Here is a 24,592-nt window from a genome sequence, read left to right on the forward strand (position 1 = left end):
CGTGGAGTCTGTTTCTGACCGTTTGAGCAGACACATGCACATTTGTGGCCTGCTGGAGGTCATTTTGCAGGGCGCTGGCAGTGCACCTCCTTGCACAAAGGCGGAGGTAGCGGTCCTGCTGCTGGGTTGTTGCCCTCCTACGGCCTCCTCCACGTCTCCTGATGTACTGGCCTGTCTCCTGGTAGCGCCTCCATGCTCTGGACACTACGCTGACAGACACAGCAAACCTTTTTACCACAGCTCGCATTGATGTGCCATCCTGGATGAACTGCACTACCTGAGCCACTTGTGTGGGTTGTAGACTCCGTCTCATGCTACCACTAGAGTGAGAGCACCGCCAGCATTCAAAAGTGACCAAAACATCAGCAGTGGTCCACTGAGAAGTGGTCTGTGGTCACCACTTGCAGAATCACTCCTTTTTTGGGGGTGTCTTGCTAATTGCCTATAATTTCCACCTTTTGTCTATTCCATTTGCACAACAGCATGTGAAATTTATTGTCAATCAGTGTTGTTTCCTAAGTGGACAGTTTGATTTCACAGAAGTGTGATTGACTTGGAGTTACATTGTGTTGTTTAAGTGTTCCCTTTATTTTTTTGAGCAGTGTATATGAGATATATGAGAGTTAGATATATGAGATAAGATATATGAGAGTATATATATGAGAGTTAGATATATGAGATACCTCATCCCCATATTGTTATTTATTTATAATTGTTTTTGCTCCTTTGCACCCCAGTATCTCTACTTGCACATTCATCTTCTGCACATCTATCACTCCAGTGTAAATTGCTAAATTGTAATTATTTCGCCACGACGGACTATTTATTGCCTTACCTCCTTAATCTTACTTCATTTGCACACACTGTATATAGACTTTCTTTTCTATTGTATCATTGACTGTATGTTTGTTTATTCCATGTGTAACTCTGTGTTGTTGTTTGTGTCGCTTTGCTTTATCTTGGCCAGGTCGCAGTTGTAAACGAGAACTTGTTCTCAACTGGCCTACCTGGTTAAATAAAGGTTAAATAAAATACAAAAATAAAACAAAATAAGAAGCCAAAGAAATGTAATGAAACTTCACAAGATGACAGCGATGACATTTAATGATCCTGTCAATTAGGCAGTACAACGACCACTTCATTCATGCTTTTTATAAACTCAACCCCCCCACACATGAAAATAGGTTTCAGTGCTCTAAAAGCTTCAATGGCCTGCCTCAGTTCTTTTTTAGAATGAGTCATGTGCATCTCATCTCGGGTCACGTGACACGAGCCAACCAACACTGTTCACAGCTTCAACTTCCTCTGTTTCCACTTAGCAAGGAAGAATGAACTGAGAAAGTGTCATCGTAGCACATGTGGCTGTAAAAATAGCATCTGACCATTCTATCAGTTCGCAAGAAGAACATGAGGTTTTGTCATGTACTTTAATCAACCTCGTCACACACCCAACACCAGTGAACTCTGTCTTTCAGATACCCGATGATAGTCTTCTAGATAACTGAATTACTTAAAGTTATTTATGATTTGCCAGCATTGTACCACCCTGCATCCCACTACTGACTTGCTTCTGAAGCTAAGCAGGGTTGGTCCTGGAAGTCCCTGTTTGGGAGACCAGATGCTGCTGGAAATGGTGTTGGAGGGCCAGTAGGAGGCACTCTTTCCTCTGGTCTAATGCCGCAATGCCCCAGGGCAGTCATTGGGGACATTTCCCTGTGTAGGGTGCTGTGTTTCGAATGGGATGTTAAATGGGTGTCCTGACTCTCTGTGGTCACTAAAGATCCCATGGCGCTTATTGTAGGGGTGTTAACCCTGGTGTCCTGGTTAAATTCCCAATCTGGCCCTCATACCATCATGGTCACCTAATCATCCCCAGTTTACAATTGGCTCATTCATCCCCCTTCCTCTCCCCTGTAACTATTCCCCAGGTTGCTGCTGTAAATGGGAATGTGTTCTCTGTCAACATACCTGGTAAAATAAATCAAATAAAACGTTTCCATTCAGACTAGGAGTCGGATAAGTCTATAAACCAAACATAATCTACTAAACCTAATTGAGTGATCATATTATTTGACTCAAAGTCAACCCTCAACACAGCTACTACATAATTATCATATACTTACACACTCTCATGGGATGTCATCGTCCCAAAGGTACAGTCCACATTAGTAAGGCCAAAGGTGAACATGCAACCTTGTAGTAACTGGTCTGTTACCAAACCGCAGGGCAGGCTTAGTTTTGTTCATAATTCTCTCACTGTGTTGGACAAACATGCAAGGCATTTGGAAAACATTGGTCTTTGCTAACACGGTGATAAGCAGAGAGAGAGGGAGAGAGAGAGCAGCACCGGCTGCCGGGGCCTCGGGCCAAACGACCGCCGTAGGAAAAACTGGAGAGGGAAAGCACCTGGAAGCAGTCCACGTTCTCGCGAGGGGTCACTGAGTTTTGTCTGATGGTTTTCCCTACTGTAGCTGTTAACAATGCTGCTTTTCCTGTGGGCTAACAGTCAGTCGACACAGCTCCCAGCAGAGTACAAGCACAGGGTTAGAAACTGGGAGACATGTGGGAAGCAGCTCTGGCTCTGGCACAAAATGGCTGCCTGCCTGCTAATTTCCCAAGTGGGCGCTGCTACACGTTAGTAGAGCAAGAGGTGTTCCACACTCCCTCCTCGAGCATCGCAAAGCACTTTCAAACCTGATGTCCGCAGGGGAAACACAATATGAATAGAATGTAGTAGCAGTATTCTAAGAGCTAAGTTGTACTGGGGTTTGTTTGAGTATGACTGAGTCCTGTGAAAGCAGTGGATCTTGTTGTAATGGACACACACCCACACACACACACACATACACACACACACACACACACACACACACACACACACACACACACACACACACACACACACACACACACACACACACACACACACACACACACACACACATACACACACACACACACATACACATACACATACACACACACACACAGGGACCAGTGCTGAGTTCCCTGATGGCTCACTATGGAAACACTGTGTGATCTGGGCATACCAAAACGGGAGCGCTCCCAGAGACCTGCCCTGCCAGATATGATTTCATACCTTATGTAACCCTGAGACAGGGGCACAGAAACACGTGTGTGTGTGTGTGTGTCATTTGGCGTTCTCAGGTAAAACACTTAAAGAGAGAGGACTGTGAGGGAGGAAAGAGGAATGTGTCTCAGGTATCAGGAGTGCTCTGGTCTCAGCCTCTCCTCCTCTTCTCCTTTCTTCCTCTTCTCCTCTTCTCCTCCTTTCTTCCTATTCTCCTCCTCTTCTCCACCTATTCATCTTTCTTCCTCTTCTCCTCCTTCTCCTCCTCTTCTCCTCTTCTCCTCTCCTCCACTTCTCCTCCTCTTCTCTTCCTCTCCTCCTCTCCTCCTCCTCTCCTGCTCCCCTTCTCCTCCTCTCCTCCTCCTCTCCTGCTCCCCTTCTCCTCCTCTCCTCCTCCTCTCGTCTTCTCCTCCTCTTCTCCTCTTCTCCTTTCATGGGTGAAGCCTGTGGTAGAGGATGTAACCTAATGCATACCAGAGGGTCACGTTTTATGTCTGTGTATTGGAAGAACATGTAAGAGAAGGGTGTGTGTGTGTATGTTGTGTGTGTGTGTGCGTTTTTACAGTATGTGTATTATGTGTGTATTACTGTGTTGATTGTGTGTATTAATGTGTGTATTAATGTGTTGATTGTGTGTATTAATGTGTTGATTGTGTGTATTAATGTGTGTATTAATGTGTTGATTGTGTGTGTTAATGTGTGTATTAATGTGTTGATTGTGTGTATTAATGTGTTGATTGTGTGTATTAATGTGTTGATTGTGTGTATTAATGTGTGTATTAATGTGTTGATTGTGTGTATTAATGTGTGTATTAATGTGTTGATTGTGTGTATTAATGTGTTGATTGTGTGTATTAATGTGTTGATTGTGTGTATTAATGTGTGTATTAATGTGTTGATTGTGTGTATTAATGTGTGTATTAATGTGTTGATTGTGTGTGTTAATGTGTGTATTAATGTGTTGATTGTGTGTATTAATGTGTGTATTAATGTGTTGATTGTGTGTATTAATGTGTGTATTAATGTGTTGATTGTGTGTATTAATGTGTGTATTAATGTGTTGATTGTGTGTATTAATGTGTGTATTAATGTGTTGATTGTGTGTATTAATGTGTGTATTAATGTGTTGATTGTGTGTGTGTAGGTGGTGACGTTGTGGTACAGAGCCCCAGAGGTGTTGCTCCAGTCCAGCTATGCCACCCCAGTTGACCTGTGGAGTGTGGGCTGTATCTTCGCTGAGATGTTCAGGAGAAGGTGAGTGGTCCTGGTACACACACACACACACACACACACACACACACACACACACACACACACACACACACACACACACACACACACACACACACACACACATACATATACTGGGAGACACTGCACATTGACCTTATGTCATCTGTGACATCTTTTCAGTCCCTCTAGACGTGTCAAACTCATTCCACGGAGGGCAGAGAGTCTGTGGCTTTTCACTCCTCCCTTGTACTTGATTGATTAATTAAGGTCAGTGATTAGTAAGGAACTCCCCTCACCTGGTTGTCTATGTCTTAATTGGACACAAATTAAAAGGAGAAACCAGAAACCAGCAGACCCTCGGCCCTCCATGGAATGAGTTTGACACCCCTACTACACTCTTAGAAAGAAATATGCTATCTAGAACCTAGTGATGCACCGATATGACATGTTTGGCCTATACCGATATCCAATATTTTCCTTGCCAAAAAAAACCCCAATACCGATAACTACAATTAATACCGATAACTACAACTTTTAACTTCTTTGGGACTGGGGGGCAGTATTGAGTAGCTTGGATAAAAAGGTGCCCAGAGTAAACTGCCTGCTACTCAGTTCTAAAAGCTAGAATATGCAAATAATTAGTAGATTAGGATAGAAAACACTCTGAAGTTTCTAAAACGGTTTGAATGATGTCTGTGAGTATAACAGAACTCATATGGCAGGCAAAAACCTGAGAAAATGACACCGTATTACCTTTATAGTGCACTACTTTCAACCAGTGCCAATAGGGCTCTGGTCAAAAGTAGTGCACTATGTAGGGAATAGGGTGCCATTTGCAACACACATATACTCTCATTGTGAAGCCACATACACTACATGGCCAAAAGTATGTGAACATCCCTTCAAATTAGTGGACTCGGCTATTTCAGCCACATCCAATGCTGACAGGTGTATAAAATTGAGCACACAGCCATGCAATCTCCATAGACAAACATTGGCAGTGGAATGGCGTCACTGAAGGGCTCAGTGACTTTCAACGTAGCACCGTCATAGGATGTCACCTTTCCAAGAAGTCAGTTTGTCAAATTTCTGCCCTGCTAGAGCTGTCCTGGTAAACTGTAAGTGCTTTTATTGTGAAGTGGACATGTCTAGGAGTGAAACCGGCTCAGCCGCGAAGTGTTCGTCGGGAGCTTCATATGGGTTTCCATGGCCGAGCAGCCGCTCACAAGTCTAAGATCACCATGCGCAATGCCAAGCGTTAGCTGGAGTGGTGTAAAGCTCGCCGCCATTGGACTCTGAAGCAGTATGAAGCAGTAGAAATTAGTTTTCTGGAGTGCTGAATCACACTTCCCCATCTGGCAGTCTGACAAATCTGGGTTTGGCGCATGCCAGGAGAACTCTACCTGTCTGAATGCATAGTGCCAACTGTAAAGTTTGGTGGAGGAGGAATAATGGTATTGGGGCTGTTTTTCATGGTTCAGGCTAGGCCCCTTAGTTCCAGTGAAGGGAAATCTTAACGCTACATTGTGCAATGACATTCTAGACAATTCTGTGCTTCCAACTTTCGTGCAACAGTTTGGGGAAGGCCCTTTCCTGTTTCAGCAGGAAAATGCCCCCTTGCACAAAGCGAGGTCCATACAGAAATGGTTTGTCAAGATCGGTGTGGAAGAACTTGACTGGCCTGCACAGAGCCCTGACCTCAACCCCATCAAATACCTTTGGGAACTAATTGGAACACACACTGCGAGCCAGGCCTAATCGCCCAACATCAGTGCCGACCTCACTAATGCTCTTGTGGCTGAATGGAAGCAAGTCCCCGCAGCAATGTTCCAACATCTAGTGGAAAGCCTTCCCAGAAGAGTGGAGGCCGTTACAGCAGCAAAGGGTGGACCTACTCCATATTAATGACTTCCCAGAAGAGTGGAGGCCGTTACAGCAGCAAAGGGTGGACCAACTCCATATTATTAATGCCCATGATTTTGGAATGAGATGTTCGATGAGCAGGTGTCCACATACTTTTGACCATTTCGTGTATCTCTGACCACAGGTGCAGAAACCCATGGGCACTTTTTGTAATGTTGATCTCCAGACCTAGTGCAGTGATTTCATAAAACTGGAAAAGTAAAATGTATGCAAAAATGACTGTCACCTGCGTTTATTTTCAGCTAACTTAACATGTGTAAATATTTGTATGAACATAACAAGATTCAACAACTGAGACATAAACTGAGCAAGTTCAGTGAGACATGTGACTAACAGAAATGGAATAATATGTCCCTGAACAAAGGGGGGGCCAAAATCAAAAGTAACAGTCTGGTGTGGCCACCAGCTGCATTAAGTACTGCAGTGCATCTCCTCCTCATGGACTGGACCAGATTTGCCAGTTCTTGCTGTGAGATGTTACCCCACTCTTCCACCAAGGCAACTGCAAGTTCCTGGATATTTCTGGGGGGAATGGCCCTAGCCCTCACCCTCCGATCCAACAGGTCCCAGACGTGCTCAATGGGATTGAGATCCGGGCACTTCGCTGGCCATGGCAGAACACTGACATTCCTGTCTTGCAGGAAATCACGCACAGAACGAGCAGTATGGCTGGTGGGATTGTCATGCTGGAGGGTCATGTCAGGATGAGCCTGCAGGAAGGGTACCACATGAGGGAGGAGGATGTCTTCCCTGTAACGCACTGCATTGAGATTAACTGCAATGACAACAAGCTCAGTCCAATGATGCTGTGACACACCGCCCCAGACCATGACGGACCCTCCACCTCCAAACCGCTCCCGCTCCAGAGTGCAGAATCCGACCATCACCCCTGGTGAGACAAAACCGCGACTCGTCAGTGAAGAGCACTTTATGCCAGTCCTGTCTGGTCCAGCGACGGTGGATTTGTACCCATAGGCGACGTCGTTGCCAGTGATGTCTGGTGAGGTCCCACAGGTGTGAATTTCGGATGTGCCGATCCTGTGCAGGTGTTGTTACACGTGGTCTGCCACTGCGAGGACGATCTGCTGTGCGTCCTGTCTCCCTGTAGCGCTGTCTTAAGCATCTCACAGTACGGACATTGCAATTTATTGCCCTGGCCACATCTGCAGTCCTCATGCCTCCTTGCAGCATGCCTAAGGCACGTTCACACAGATGAGCAGGGACCCTGGGCATCTTTCTTTTGATGTTTTTCAGAGTCAGTAGAAAGGCCTCTTTAGTGTCCTAAGTTTTCATATTTGTGACCTTAATTGCCTACCGTCTGTAAGCTGTTAGTGTCTTAACGACCGTTCCACAGGTGCATGTTCATTAATTGTTTATGGTTCATTGAACAAGCATGGAAAACAGTGTTTAAACAGGGTCCTGAAAAAGGGACATTTCTTTTTTTCCTGAGTTTATAAAGTTTGAAAAGTAAGGGATAGTGCATTTACGAGTTATATGAAAAATCCAAATGCTGTATGTTTTTCATGGAATTAGTCGTCTTGGGGGTTTCCTCACTAATATTGACTGGAAATATGATTTCTACTGGTGTTACATTTTTTGTCAGTTTGGTTATCAAGCCGTAATAAAATTCCGCCACAGTTGGCTGTGGTTGCAGGCAGCAGAGGATTCACTTTCTTGATATAGGTATTTGTCAGTTTGTGGTGTAACATACTTCTTCTACTGAAATCCCAAGCTGTTAATCAAGCCTCCCTCACATCAGAAAAAGAAATGCAATGATAAAGAGTCAAGTTGCAGCCTCTTTCTGTAATACAATGTATATTTCTTTGCTGTAGGGTTTACTTATATATTACTGTTTTGTGTTTGTGATGAATATGAGAGAGAGTCACTGGTGTAAAAGATAAGCGGTCAATAGTAGTGCACTAAATGCCATTTGGGACACAGTCGTTGTTGTGGTTAGGGAGCAGTGCCAACAGGGAGGGATCTGTCTGTAATTTATGTTTCCTTTCCCAACCGTCCGTCCTTACAACGAGACACACGTCTCCCCCTCTCACTAACGACGGATATGTGTGTGTGTGTCCGTTCATTATTGTGTGGATGCGTGCATGTGTTTGGCATGTGTGTGGCGTGTGTGTGCTTTGTACAGTATGTGTGTGTGTACAGTACATGTGTGTGTGTGTTTTGTACAGTATATGTGTGTACAGTACGTGTGTGTGTGTTTTGTACAGTATGTGTGTGTGTACAGTACATGTGTGTGTGTTCTGTACAGTATGTGTGTGTGTACAGTACATGTGTGTGTGTTTTGTACAGTATGTGTGTGTGTGTACAGTACGTGTGTGTTTTGTACATGTGTGTGTGTGTGTGTTTTGATTTTCCCGCTGTAGCCCGATGACTGATTATGGCTGATAATTCCCCATTGTCCTGGAGAGGATGTGGTGGGCTGTGTTTTCCCATAACTCTGATGTCACAGGCAGGACACTGAGGACGGACGAATGGACAGATGGGATGGAGGAGAGGACAGATCTCTGTCTTGGGATGACGATATCCTGTCTCTCTCTCTCTGACAGCATCCTGAGTGATATTGCAAACCCTGTGGCTATGTCCCAAAATAGGGCTCTGGTCAGAAATAGTACACTATTATATAAGTAATAGGGTGCCATTCAGGACATGTCCAATGTTTCATGGAGTTGGGAATTATCATGGTCATTGAAGGGGGAATTATCATGGTCATTGAAGGGGAATTATCATGGTCTGTGAAGGGGGAATTATCATGGTCTGTGAAGGGGGAATTATCATGGTCATTGAAGGGGGAATTATCATGGTCATTGAAAGGGGAATTATCATGGTCATTGAAGGGGAATTATCATGGTCATTGAAGGGGGAATTATCATGGTCATTGAAGGGGGAATTATCATGGTCATTGAAGGGGGAATTATCATGGTCATTGAAGGGGAATTATCATGGTCATTGAAGGGGGAATTATCATGGTCATTGAAGGGGAATTATCATGGTCATTGAAGGGGAATTATCATGGTCATTGAAGGGGGAATTATCATGGTCATTGAAGGGGAATTATCATGGTCATTGAAGGGGGAATTATCATGGTCATTGAATGGGAATTATCATGGCCATTGAAGGGGGAATTAGCATGGCCATTGAAGGGGGAATTATCATGGTCATTGAAGGGGAATTATCATGGTCATTGAAGGTGAATTATCATGGTCATTGTGGTCATTGAAGGAGGAATTATCATGGTCATTGAAGGAGGAATTATCATGGTCATTGAAGGGGGAATTATCATGGTCATTGAAAGGGGAATTATCATGGTCATTGAAGGGGGGATTATCATGGTCATTGAAGGGGAATTATCATGGTCATTGAAGGGGAATTATCATGGTCATTGAAGGGGAATTATCATGGTCATTGTGGTCATTGAAGGAGGAATTATCATGGTCATTGAAGGAGGAATTATCATGGTCATTGAAGGAGGAATTATCATGGTCATTGAATGGGAATTATCATGGTCATTGAAGGGGGAATTATCATGGTCATTGAAGGGGAATTATCATGGTCATTGAAGAGGAATTATCATGGTCATTGAAGAGGAATTATCATGGTCATTGAAGAGGAATTATCATGGTCATTGAAGAGGAATTATCATGGTCATTGAAGAGGAATTATGGTCATTGAAGAGGAATTATCATGGTCATTGAAGAGGAATTATCATGGTCATTGAAGGGGAATTATCATGGTCATTGAAGGTGAATTATCATGGTCATTGTGGTCATTGAAGGAGGAATTATCATGGTCATTGAAGGAGGAATTATCATGGTCATTGAAGGGGGAATTATCATGGTCATTGAAAGGGGAATTATCATGGTCATTGAAGGGGGGATTATCATGGTCATTGAAGGGGAATTATCATGGTCATTGAAGGGGAATTATCATGGTCATTGAAGGGGAATTATCATGGTCATTGAAGGGGAATTATCATGGTCATTGTGGTCATTGAAGGAGGAATTATCATGGTCATTGAAGGAGGAATTATCATGGTCATTGAATGGGAATTATCATGGTCATTGAAGGGGGAATTATCATGGTCATTGAAGGGGAATTATCATGGTCATTGAAGAGGAATTATCATGGTCATTGAAGAGGAATTATCATGGTCATTGAAGAGGAATTATCATGGTCATTGAAGAGGAATTATCATGGTCATTGAAGAGGAATTATCATGGTCATTGAAGGAAACTCAGGAAAATGTATTGGTTGTCCACACCAAATCTGTAGTTGTAACCAGATTCTATTTTACTCTCTCTGACTTCACTCCAGTCAGACAGCACTTTAGCAAGTATTTACAGTGTATCTGACAATGGATTCGTTCATAGATTGACCATAGATTGACCCATAGATGGATCATAGATGGACCATAGATTAGGGTATAGATGGACCATAGATTAGGGTATAGATGGACCATAGATTAGAGCATAGATTGGACCATAGATTGGATGTGATGATGACCATGTATAGCCACCGTAGTCTGTCTTTCTCTCTCTCTCTCTGTCTCGCTCTCTTTATCTTTCTCTCTGTCTCTCTTTCATCTCTCTCTCTCCGTCTGTCTCTCTCTCTTTATCTCTCTTTTGTTTAAGTCAAATTTCTACATGTTTCAATGGAAAGAGATATCCTCTATGGCATCATTCAACATTAGGTGCGTTGCTTTAGCAGCTGTGTGCGTGTGTGCGTGGCTGCGTACGTGCATGAGTACGCCAATGGCGTACCGCAGTTTCAGGGGGCCCCTGCGACTTCCTACAATTCTACATATTTTGCCATAAAGCTGAGAGAATTTTGTATTTTAAAAGTTTATTTCCTGCTATTCTACACATTTTTCAATGAGGCTGAGAAAATGTTGTATTTTAAAAGTTTATTTTCTACAATTCTACACGTTTTGCCATGAGGCTGAGAGAATTTAGTATTTTCTGAAATTCTACACATATAGCTAATCTTAAAGTAGTCCACACATTTTGCCATGAGGCTGAAAGAAGCAGTTTTACAGCAAATTTTCTGTATTTCAAAACATTTCTGCCATGGCTTATGACCTGTTCATATGCTACCTGGGGGGTGGGGGGGGTGTCAGTGGTGTGCGTACATGCTTGTTTATTTTTTTTTTATTTCACCTTTATTTAACCAGGTAGGCTAGTTGAGAACAAGTTCTCATTTGCAACTGCGACCTGGCCAAGATAAAGCATAGCAGTGTGAACAGACAACACAGAGTTACACATGGAGTAAACAATAAACAAGTCAATAACATGGTAGAAAAAAAAGAGAATCTATATACAATGTGTGCAAAAGGCATGAGGTAGGCAATAAATCGAATAATTATAATTTAGCAGATTAACACTGGAGTGATAAATCATCAGATGATCATGTGCAAGAAGAGATACTGGTGTGCAAAAGAGCAGAAAAGTAAATAAATAAAAGCAGTATGGGGGGTGAGGTAGGTAAATTGGGTGGGTAGTTTACAGATGGACTATGTACAGCTGCAGCGATCGGTTAGCTGCTCGGATAGCAGATTTTTAAAGTTGTTGAGGGAGATAAAAGTCTCCAACTTCAGAGATTTTTGCAATTCGTTCCAGTCGCAGGCAGCAGAGAACTGGAAGGAAAGGCGTCCAAATGAGGTTTTGGCTTTAGGGATGATCAGTGAGATACACCTGCTGGAGCGCGTGTTGCGGGTGGGTGTAGCCATCGTGACCAGTGAACTGAGATAAGGCGGCACTTTACCTAGCATAGCCTTGTAGATGACCTGGAGCCAGTGGGTCTGACGACGAACATGTAGCGAGGGCCAGCCGACTAGGGCATACAGGTCGCAGTGGTGGGTCGTATAAGGTGCTTTAGTAACAAAACGAATGGCACTGTGATAAACTGCATCCAGTTTGCTGAGTAGAGTATTGGAAGCTATTTTGTAGATGACATCGCCGAAGTCGAGGATCGGTAGGATAGTCAGTTTTACTAGGGTAAGTTTGGCGGCGTGAGTGAAGGAGGCTTTGTTGCGGAATAGAAAGCCGATTCTTGATTTGATTTTGGATTGGAGATGTTTGATATGAGTCTGGAAGGAGAGTTTGCAGTCTAGCCAGACACCTAGGTACTTATAGATGTCCACATAATCTAGGTCGGAACCGTCCAGGGTGGTGATGCTAGTCGGGCGTGCGGGTGCAGGCAGCGAACGGTTGAAAAGCATGCATTTGGTTTTACTAGCGTTTAAGAGCAGTTGGAGGCCACGGAAGGAGTGTTGTATGGCATTGAAGCTCGTTTGGAGGTTAGATAGCACAGTGTCCAAGGAAGGGCCGGAAGTATATAGAATGGTGTCGTCTGCGTAGAGGTGGATCAGGGAATCGCCCGCAGCAAGAGCAACATCATTGATGTATACAGAGAAAAGAGTCGGCCCGATAATTGAACCCTGTGGTACCCCCATAGAGACTGCCAGAGGACCGGACAACATGCCCTCCGATTTGACACACTGATTTCTGTCTGCAAAGTAGTTGGTGAACCAGGCAAGGCAGTCATTAGAAAAACCGAGGCTACTGAGTCTGCCGATAAGAATATGGTGATTGACAGAGTCGAAAGCCTTGGCCAGGTCGATGAAGACGGCTGCACAGTAATGTCTTTTATCGATGGCGGTTATGATATCGTTTAGTACCTTGAGCGTGGCTGAGGTGCACCCATGACCGGCTCGGAAACCGGATTGCACAGCGGAGAAGGTACGGTGGGATTCGAGATGGTCAGTGATCTGTTTGTTGACTTGGCTTTCGAAGACCTTAGATAGGCAGGGCAGGATGGATATAGGTCTGTAACAGTTTGGGTCCAGGGTGTCTCCCCCTTTGAAGAGGGGGATGACCGCGGCAGCTTTCCAATCCTTGGGGATCTCAGATGATACGAAGGAGAGGTTGAACAGGCTGGTGATAGGGGGTGCGACAATGGCGGCGGACAGTTTCAGAAATAGGGGGTCCAGATTGTCAAGCCCAGCTGATTTGTATGGGTCCAGGTTTTTCAGCTCTTTCAGAACATCTGCTATCTGGATTTGGGTAAAGGAGAAGCTGGGGAGGCTTGGGCGAGTAGCAGCGGGGGGGGCGGGGCTGTTGGCCAAGGTTGGAGTCGCCAGGAGGAAGGCATGGCCAGCCATTGAGAAATGCTTGTTGAAGTCTTCGATTATCACGGATTTATCGGTGGTGACCGTGTTACCTAGCCTCAGTGCAGTGGGCAGCTGGGAGGAGGTGCTCTTGTTCTCCATGGACTTTACAGTATCCCAGAACTTTTTGGAGTTAGAGCTACAGGATGCAAATTTCTGCTTGAAAAAGCTGGCCTTTGCTTTCCTGACTGACTGCGTGTATTGGTTCCTGACTTCCCTGAACAGTTGCATATCGCGGGGGCTCTTCGATGCTATTGCAGTTCGCCACAGGATGTTTTTGTGCTGGTCGAGGGCAGTCAGGTCTGGAGTGAACCAAGGGCTATATCTGTTCTTGGTTCTGCATTTTTTGAACGGAGCATGCTTGTCTAATATGGTGAGGAAGTAACATTTAAAGAATGACCAGGCATCCTCAACTGACGGGATGAGGTCAATATCCTTCCAGGGTACCCGGGCCAGGTCGATTAGAAAGGCCTGCTCGCAGAAGTGTTTTAGGGAGCGTTTGACAGTGATGAGGGGTGGTCGTTTGACCGCGGACCCGTGGCGGATACAGGCAATGAGGCAGTGATCGCTGAGATCTTGATTGAAGACAGCAGAGGTGTATTTGGAGGGCAGGTTGGTCAGGATAATGTCTATTAGGGTGCCCATGTTTACGGATTTAGGGTTGTACCTGGTGGGTTCCTTGATGATTTGTGTGAGATTGAGGGCATCAAGCTTGGATTGTAGGACTGCCGGGGTGTTAAGCATATCCCAGTTTAGGTCACCTAACAGAACAAACTCTGAAGCTAGATGGGGAGCGATCAATTCACAGATGGTGTCCAGGGCACAGCTGGGAGCTGAGGGGGGTCGGTAGCAGGCGGCAACAGTGAGAGACTTATTTCTGGAGAGATTAATTTTTAAAATTAGAAGTTCGAACTGTTTGGGCATAGACCTAGAAAGTATGACAGAACTTTGCAGGCTATCTCTGCAGTAGATTGCAACTCCTCCCCCTTTGGCAGTTCTATCTTGACGGAAAGTGTTATAGTTGGGTATGGAAATCTCAGAATTTTTGGTGGCCTTCCTAAGCCAGGATTCGGACACGGCAAGGACATCAGGGTTGGCAGAGTGTGCTAAAGCGGTGAGTAAGGCAAACTTAGGGAGGAGGCTTCTGATGTTGACATGCATGAGGCCAAGGCTTTTTCGATCACAGAAGTCAACAAATGAGGGTGACTGGGGACATGCAGGGCCTGGGTTTACCTCCACATCACCCGAGGAACAGAGGAGTAGTAGGATGAGGGTGCGGCTAAAGGCTATCAAAACTGGTCGCCTAGAGCGTTGGGGACAAAGAATAAAAGGAGCAGATTTATGGGCGTGGTAGAATAGATTCTGGGCATAATGTGCAGACAGGGGTATGGAGGGGCGCGGGTACAGCGGAGGCAAGCCCAGGCACTGGGTGATGATAAGAGAGGTTGTGTCTCTGGACATGCTGGTCTCAATGGGTGAGGTCACCGCATGTGTGGGGGGTGGGACAAAGGAGGTAACAGAGGTACGGAGAGTGGAACTACAGGGTCCATTGCAAACCAAAACAATGATAATGATAACTAGCCTGAACAATAGTATGCAAGGCATATTGATATATGAGAGAGACATACAATAAGGCATAAAGTGATTGCAGGTCTTGATTGGGAGAGCTAGCTAAAACAACAGGTAAGATAACAGCAGCAATAACAGGGTGCTAGTCTAACACAGCAACAACAGGTAAAAATGGCGACGACTCGGCAGAGAGGGTCGGATTAACTACACACAGATCCTGAGTTAAAGCACAGAGCCGACAGATAAAACACAAATAAACAGAATGGAGTACCGTGAATTAATGGACAGTCAAGCATGCATCAGCTATGTAGCCAAGTGATCATAGTGTCCAGGGGGCAGCCGTAGATGGAGCAGGGAGGCCTCCACTAAGCTAGCACGCGGCGTTTAAAGTTAGTAGCCCGGGGGGTGGTCTGCTCAGACGTGGTCGTGTCGACAGAGAATCCAAGCCGGATGGCGAAAGAGAGGTTGTGAATTGTAGAATTGTGTTTGCTAACTGGTGCTAGCTTCGTGGCAGTGGCGCTAGCTGCAAGCTAGCTGTGAGGATCAGAAGTAGTGGCTCAGGGATTACGGCAGGAATCCGGCGTTGTTGTCGAGAGACAGTCCGATGCTGGTAAATTGGTGAGTAATATCCAGGCTAATAACAGGGCTGGTGTCTGTGCAGAAGGTAAAGGCTACTAGCAGCGGCAAAAAAATTGCTAAATTAGCTTGTAGCTGATTTAGACCAGTTGTGATGGATTGGCAGGGCTCTGTGTCGGCAAAAAAAAAAGGTCCAGTCCAATTGGCAAAAGAGGTATTGTAGCCCAAGAATTCGCTGGTAGACCTCTTCGGCTAGCCGGCAGATGGGCATAGCTCGAGGCTAGCTCAAGGCTAACTGGTGCTTGCTTCGGGACAGAGGTGTTAGCCAGTAGTAGCCACTCGGTTGCAGCTAGCTAGCTGTGATGATACGGTGTAATTGTCCAGAGCTTGCGTCAGGAATCCGGTGATGTGGTAGAGAAAAAGCAGTCCTATATGCTCTGGGTTGATATCGCGCTTGCAGACTGGCAGGTATTGGCCCGGTATTGAAGCTGGCAGTGTCCGAGTTGAGGGTGAAGACCGCAGCAGTGGCTAACTGACTACTAGCTAGTAGCTAGTTATCTGGCTAGCTTCTGATTGGGTTTACGGTTCTAAAGTATAAAAAAAAAATAGCAGGTCCGTACCACATTGGATGAGGCGGAATGTAGGAATGTATATTCAGTTCCTAGATGGAAAGTGAAATTAAAATATATACGAAATGTATACGAAAAATACGAAGACTATTTACACGGGACAAGACAAGACAAAGACACGTCCTACTGCCACGCCATCTTGGATGTGTGTGTGTGCGGTTTTGTGCGTGTGTGTGTGGTTCAGAGCCCCAAGTTGTGGTCAGTAGGGTTATGAAGGGAACATAAAAACATAATCAATTTAATGACCTGGGAAGAAAAAAAATATTCAAATGCGTTGTTGTAGGTTAAACCTTCACCTGGGAAATTTGTGGTGAGGTTTCAGTCTGTTTTGTTTGTATGTAATTACTTTATGACGTTTAAATGTTGGCACCAAAAACATAAAGGTCTATCGTGGTTTGACAGTAGCTTGGTAGATTTAACTACACCCACCCATGGTTTAAGCTTTTGTGTCCCAAATGGCACCCTATTCCCTATATAGTACACTACTTTTAACCAGAGCCCTATTGGGGGGAATAGGGTGCCATTTGGGACGCAACCCTTTCCTCACAGTACCTTACTAACACATCAATGAGTGTTCTCACAATGCTACTCTAACTATGCTAACACACCTATGGCTCTCTTCACACTATTCACCTGTAATCACACTCACACTGACACACTAACACACCTACTGTGTGTGCGTTTGTCTGTATGCGTGTGTGTGTGTGTGTGTGTGTGTGTGTGAATGCATGTGTGTGTGTGCGTGTATGCGTGTACGTGTGTGCATGTGTGTGTGTGTGTGATGACAGTAGAGGCTAGGTGATTTGTGATTCTCCCTGTGACACAATGAGCTGTAAAAGCATGTGTGTTCAGGACCTGGCTCCTGGCCAACTCTGCCTGGAGGTAGACGGTAGGCCCTTTGATGTCTATGAACAGCACCCCTCATTCTCTCTAGCTCTCTCTCTCTCTCTTTCACTCTCTCTCTCTTTCACTCTGTCTATCCTGCAGGTTATTAAGGTGGCTTTTTTTAAAGGCCACCTGTTACAGATTAAAGGGCACCTGGGAACTGCCTCTGACTGAGTCAGAGAGAGAGAGAGAGAGAGAGAGATCATGGGCTCCTGAGTTCTTCTGCAAAAAATGTAATTATAGTTGGATAAATGCCATGGACTTATACAGGAAACTACCATCTACATCAAAACCTTCAAAACAAATCAAAATTCCTTACCTAAAACCTTCATTCTTGGACAAAATTACCTGAATGGACTGTTACTACCAAGGACTATCAAGAAAAAACTTCTAACAAACCAAAACCTGCAGAAGAAACAACCTCGAAATACCATCCAACACAAAACTGGGTGAGTAATGCTCAGTCTGAACCTACTTTCTGAAGCCAAAAAGTAAAAGAATATAATCTCTAGGTAATTTTGTTATATAAAGCTAAGTAAGTAAGTATACTGAGCTACCAAGCTGCTAGGAAAGAACAGACTGGCTGCAACTTCAATTAGCACTGAAGTGTGAAGTGAGAGGTGTGAAAACTCTTGAGCCTAACAATGGCAGCAGGGTTTCACAGCCTCTCACACCCAAATGCAGAGACCTTTGAAGCCCCCTGCGCCATGGCGTATCCCTGTGCAGATGTCATCCCAGTACAGTACCCCATGGCTATTAAAAATAACACTGCACGGAATAAGTACAAAAAAATGCTCCTCAAGGACAATCCAGAGACACTGTTTGCTGGCTGCTACATAGAGGGGAACGTAAGCAACTTAATTGTCCACACAGACCATCCTCTGGCATGGCACAGTGCTATAAGAGCACACTACCCCTATGTCAAGACAGAGGGTATTGGCCCAGGGTGGAAACTCAGAATACTAGACATTGAGGAAATTGAAACAACCTCTGTCAACATGTACAAGTCTGGGACAGTAATGGTGCAGGGCATCCTCATGCTGTTCCAGCAGGACTTTTACAGGATCAAAGAGAGAGCACATCAGGAAAAGCTCTCTCTCGGTGACGACTCCCCCATCCTGAGTAAGTCTGATCACACCTCTTCAAACTGTCCTGCAGACGAGGATAGTCACCCCCCCAGCACTGAACACACCCAAGTCCCACAACTGCACTGCTCCTCTATCATTGAGAGGGATCAATTCTCAGAGCTGGAGAGAGACATGGTGGTCCACACAATCCAGACAGAACAGACCCAAACACAAAGTTCCTCAACGCACAAGTGGTTATCTCCACCCTGCTACCACAAAAAGATATTCACCTTGTCACCATACAGCGGGTGAACGCAAGCATTTCCCGGGACTGTGCCTCAAAACCTAATGTCTACCTGGCCCTCCACCCTGAACATGAACACCTTTTACGACCAGGTCCACCTCTACAAGGCAGCAATCCCAACTTTTGCCAGGACTCTGAAGGACGTCACCCTGAACCGCAGCCCCAGCACTGCACACAGGAGCAACAGAACAACGTACACTCCGCCCAGATCAGTGAGACACCCTTCCTGACCTGCAACAACCCCTCCCGAAGGACCTGCACCAAGAGGACCTACACCCAGACCACAGCTTTAACAGCCACACCCCAGCCTGCTGAGACCACCCCAAACAAACCCTGGCTACACCCTATATAGGCCCCCCTAGATCAGACCTATGCCCCTTCTGCCTCATGCCCTCCGCCCCGCAGCAAGGACCTCAACATGACAGCCGCACATATGCCCAGGCTGTGAGCAGAGAAACAGGCCCAACCCCCACTAATACACCACCCCCAAGCCCCATCCTGTGACCTAAGAGGTATGTATCAGATGCTCATCATTCTCTGCTCGCACCTACTGTAATGGTCCGAGCCTAAACCACACAAAAACAACACTAGACCCTATGGAAGACAAAGCTTTTATTATCTCATCCTGGAATATACAAGGTCTGAGGTCCTCTGCCTTTGGACTTAAGAGCTGGAACCCAGACTTCATCAAAGAAATTGGAAATACAGACGTTGTCATCCTAAAAGAAACATGGTATAGAGGAGACGGACCCACTGGTTGTCCTCTAGGTTACAGAGAGTTGGTAGTCCCATCCACCAAACTACCAGGTGTGAAACAGGGAAGATACTCAGGGGGTATGCTAATTTGGTATAGAGCAGACATAACCCATTCTATTAAATTAGTCAAAACAGGAACATTTTACATCTGTCTAGAAAAGAATAAGGAAATTATTTCAACAGAGAAAAATGCCCTTATGTGTGCTACCTATATCCACACAATAGAATCCCCATACTTCTCCATCCTAAAGGGGGAGATCAACCATTTCCAGGCCCAGGGACATGTACTTGTCTGTGGCGACCTAAATGCCAGGATTGGACAATAACCTGACTCTCAGCACACAGGGGGACAAACACCTACCTGGAGGTGACAGCATTCCCTCCCAAATATGCCCCCCTAGACACAACTATGACAAAACAACCAACATAAATTGGTCACAGCTCCTGCAGCTCTGTCGCACGCTGGGTCTGTACATAGTCAATGGTAGGCTTCGAGGAGACTCCTATTGTAGGTACATCTACAGCTCATCCCTTGGCAGTAGTACTGTAGATTACTTTATCAATGACCTCAACCCAGAGTCTCTCACAACGTTCACAGTCAGCCCACTAACTATTAGATCACAGCAAAATCACAGTCTACATGAACAGAGCAATACTCAATCATGAGGCATCAAAGCCAAAGGAACTGCACAATATTAAGAAATGCTATAGATGGAAGGAAAGTAGTGTAGAAACCTATCAACTTCCTGGACAAAACATTTCACTGTAATAGTGAAGGTGTAAACTTGCCAGTAGAAAGCCTTAACAGTATATTTGACCTTTCAGCTTCTCTATCAAATCTAAACATTTCAAGCAGACAACCTAAGACAATAATGACAAGTGGTTTGATGAAGAATTCAAAAACCTTAGAAAGAAATTGAGAATCCTGTCCAACCAAAAACATAGAGACCCAGAAAACCTAAAAAGTCTACGCCTTCACTATGGTGAATCACTAAAACAATACAGAAATACTCCACGGATAAAGAAGGAACAGCACGTCAGAAATCGGCTCAATGTCATTGAAGAATCCATAGAATCAAACCACTTCTGGGATTGGAAAATTGGAACACACTAAACAAACAACAACACGAAGAGTTATCTATCCAAATTGGAGATGTGTGGATAAACCACTTCTCCAATATTTTTGGCTCTATAACAAAGAACAAACAGCAAAAACATATACATGATCAATTACAAATCTTAGAATCTGCTATTAAAGACTACCAGAACCAACTGGATTCTCCAATTACATTGGATGAGCTACAGGACAAAAGACAAACCCTCTAACCCAAAAAAGGCCTGTGGTGTTGATTGTCTCCAACATGAAATGATAAAATATACAGACCACAAATTCCAATTGGCTATACTTAAACTCTTTAACATCATCCTCAGCTCTGTCATCTTCCCCAATATTTGAAACCAAGGACTAATCACCCAGTCCACAAAAGTTTAGATAAATTTGGCCCCAATACCTACTGTGGGATATGCGTCATCAGAAACCTTGGGAAAATCCTCTGGATTATCATTTACAGGAGACTTGTACATTTCCTCAGTGAAAACAATGTACTGGGCAAATACCAAATTGTCTTTTTACCAAATTACCGTACGACATACCACGTATAACCACGTATGCACACCCTAATCGACAAACAAACCAAAACATAGGTTAACTCTTCTCATGCTTTGTTGACTCATTTTGGCATGAGGGTCTGCTATACAAATTGATGGAAAGTGTTGTTGGGTGAAAAACATGCAACATTGTAAAATCCAGTTACAAAATCAACAAGTGTGCGGTTAGAATTGGCAAAAAACACATTTCTTTCCACAGGGCTGTGGGGTGAGACAGGGATGCAGCTTAAGCCCCAACCTCTTCAACATATATATCAACGAATTGGCAAGGGCACTAGAACAGTCTGCAGCACCCGGCCTCACACTACCAGAATCTGAAGCCAAATGTCTACTGTTTGCTGATGATCTGGTGCTTCTGTCCCCAACCAAGGAGGGTCAGACCTGGGCCCCGACAGTAATTCTCAGTAAGACAAAAAATAATGGTGTTCCAAAAAAGGTCCAGTTGCCAGGACCACAAATACAAATTCCATCTAGACACCATTGCCCTAGAGCACACAAAAAACAATACATACCTCGGCCTAAACGTCAGCGCCACAGGTAACTTCCACAAAGCTGTGAACGAGCTGAGAGACAAGGCAAGAAGGGTCATCTATGGCATCAGAAGGAACATAAAATTCAACATACCAATTAGGATCTGGCTAAAAATACTTGAATCAGTTTTAGAACCCATTGCCCTTTATGCTTGTGAGGTCTGGGGTCCACTCACCAACCAAGAATTCACAAAATAGGACGAACACCAAATTTGCTAAAATATCCTCTGTGTACAATGTAAAACACCAAATAATGCATGCAGAGCAGAGTTAGTCCGATACCCGCTAATAATCAAAATCCAGAAAAGAGTCGTTAAATTCTACAACCACCTTAAAGGAAGTGATTCCCAAACCTTCCATAACAAAGCCATCACCTACAGAGAGATGAACCTAGAGAAGAGCCCCCTAAGCAAGCTGGTCTCGGGGCTCTGTTCACTAACACAAACAGACCCCACAGAGCCCCAGTGCAGCAACACAATTAGACCCAACCAAATCATGATAAAACAAAAAGATAATTACTTGACACATTGGAAAGAATTAACAAAAAAACTGAGCAAACTAGAATGCTATTTGGGCCTAAACAGAGAGTACATAGTGGCAGAATACCTGACCACTGTGACTGACCCAAAATTAAGAAAATCCTTGACTATGTACAGACTCAGTGAGCATGGTCTTGCTATTGAGAGAGCCCGCCATAGGCAGACAGGCTATGTGTCGAGAGAGATGACAGTATGTGCACACTGCCCACAAAATGAGGTGGAAACTGAGCTACACTTCCTAACCTCCTGCCAAATGTATGACCACATTAGAGACACATATTTACTACAGATTACACAGACCCACAAAGAATTAGAAAACAAAATCCAACATTAATAAACTCCCATATCTGTTAGGCGAAATACTGCAGTGTGCAGTCACAGCAGCAAGATATATGACCTGTTGCCATGAAAAAAGGGCAACCAGTGGATACTTAATAACTACAGTACATGAAAATCACAGGGCGGGTATCATCAAATTAGAAATATTTAAATACAGTCATTCAAAAATAAACATTAGTGATATTTTTGGTATAGTTAGTAGTTTTACTCACATTCACATGACTGGCAGCTACTGTAGTAGCCCCCCCCCATGATGTGGCAGTCTAATGTCAATGCCATAGACAGAAAAATCCCCAGTCCCCAGTCTCTCACTGTTGACTGTTGTCCTCCACTACCATTACTCTACTGTAGTAGACAGAGAAGTCCCTAGTCCTCAGACTCTCACTGTTGACTGTTGTCCTCCACTACCATTACTCTACTGTAGTAGACAGAGAAGTCCCCAGTCCCCAGTCTCTCACTGTTGACTGTTGTCCTCTACTACCATTACTCTACTGTAGTAGACAGAGAAGTCCCTAGTCCTCAGACTCTCACTGTTGACTGTTGTCCTCCACTACCATTACTCTACTGTAGTAGACAGAGAAGTCCCTAGTCCTCAGACTCTCACTGTTGACTGTTGTCATCTACTACCATTACTCTACTGTAGTAGACAGAGAAGTCCCTAGTCCCCAGTCTCTCACTGTTGACTGTTGTCCTCCACTACCATTACTCTACTGTAGTAGACAGAGAAGTCCCCAGTCTCTCACTGTTGACTGTTGTCCTCTACTACCATTACTCTACTGTAGTAGACAGAGAAGTCCCCAGTCCCCAGTCTCTCACTGTTGACTGTTGTCCTCTACTACCATTACTCTACTGTAGTAGACAGAGAAGTCCCCAGTCCCCAGTCTCTCACTGTTGACTCATCAAAGGTTTTCCCCCAAATGCTTCCATATTTTATTCAAAAATCTAGTTTCACACTGACTGACTCACACTGACAGCCCTGTAAGTACAATTTGTTTCAGGAATTTGAAGCAAATATCATGCAAGTCTCCATCTGCATGGTTTAGATGGAAAAGTGAATGACAGAGAGAGGTGTTGATATTCCGCTAATCTAAAGGTTGGACGTGTTATGTTAATGCAGTCAACGCAGAAGGGGACTCACATCCTTGTTTACGTTCTCATAGTGCGCTGGCACATTGACAAACCAAACTCAAAGACATAACCTCACACACACACACACACGGATTTCACTCACAGACACACGTGCACGTGAACACACATGCACTCCCTCCCAAACTCACACACACATAATCTCACTCTCCCACGCACACATAATCTCACTCACCCACAGACATAGAATCTCACTCTCCCACACACACAGACAGGCAGATACACATTCCAGAGGTTGTGTGGAATGTGGGACAGAATGGTTGGCCCAGTCCTATCCCTATATCACCTCCTTGTCTAGTCCTGGCAGTCTCCTGACTGTGTAATTATGTTAAGCCCATTTTCTCCCCACAGTCACCTGGCACTACCTTGTCATGTCTGCACCTTTATGTAATGTGTTCCTAATGTTTCCATTTGGAATCTCCCTTCCAGACCACTATATCCAATCCTTTCTCCACGGCCGTACCTCCATATTCACCTCCATCCAAACCCTTTCCCCATCTTCCTCTGTGTGTGTCCATGTTCCTCTGTGTGTCCATGTTCCTCTGTGTGTGTCTATGTTCCTCTGTGTGTGTCCATGTTCCTCTGTGTGTGTTCATGTTCCTCTGTGTGTGTTCATGTTCCTCTGTGTGTGTCCATGTTCCTCTGTGTGTGTTCATGTTCCTCTGTGTGTGTCCATGTTCCTCTGTGTGTGTTCATGTTCCTCTGTGTGTGTCTATGTTCCTCTGTGTGTGTCTATGTTCCTCTGTGTGTGTTTATGTTCCTCTGTGTGTGTCTATGTTCCTCTGTGTGTGTTCATGTTCCTCTGTGTGTGTCTATGTTCCTCTGTGTGTGTCTATGTTCCTCTGTGTGTGTTTATGTTCCTCTGTGTGTGTCTATGTTCCTCTGTGTGTGTTTATGTTCCTCTGTGTGTGTCTATGTTCCTCTGTGTGTGTCTATGTTCCTCTGTGTGTGGTCATGTTCCTCTGTGTGTGTCAATGTTCCTCTGTGTGTGTTTATGTTCCTCTGTGTGTGTTCATGTTCCTCTGTGTGTGTCCATGTTCCTCTGTGTGTGTTCATGTTCCTCTGTGTGTGTTCATGTTCCTCTGTGTGTGTTTATGTTCCTCTGTGTGTGTCTATGTTCCTCTGTGTGTGGTCATGTTCCTCTGTGTGTGTTCATG

The 24,592-nt window shown here is 44.6% G+C and overlaps 1 protein-coding gene across 2 annotated transcripts in view; it reads left to right on the forward strand.

The window, feature by feature from the left end:
- The window catches only part of LOC139555199 (cyclin-dependent kinase 6-like), an 81,720-nt gene that overhangs the window by 43,347 nt on the left and 13,781 nt on the right, over nucleotides 1–24,592 (forward strand). For both annotated transcript variants that reach the window (XM_071368792.1, XM_071368793.1), the window contains one exon: nucleotides 4,236–4,345. In XM_071368792.1, coding sequence (XP_071224893.1) covers nucleotides 4,236–4,345 — 110 coding nt within the window. The remainder of the gene's footprint in view (nucleotides 1–4,235; nucleotides 4,346–24,592) is intronic.

The sequence above is a fragment of the Salvelinus alpinus genome, chromosome 26, assembly GCF_045679555.1.
Source record: "Salvelinus alpinus chromosome 26, SLU_Salpinus.1, whole genome shotgun sequence".
In the NCBI taxonomy this organism is placed as follows: Eukaryota; Metazoa; Chordata; class Actinopteri; order Salmoniformes; family Salmonidae; genus Salvelinus; species Salvelinus alpinus.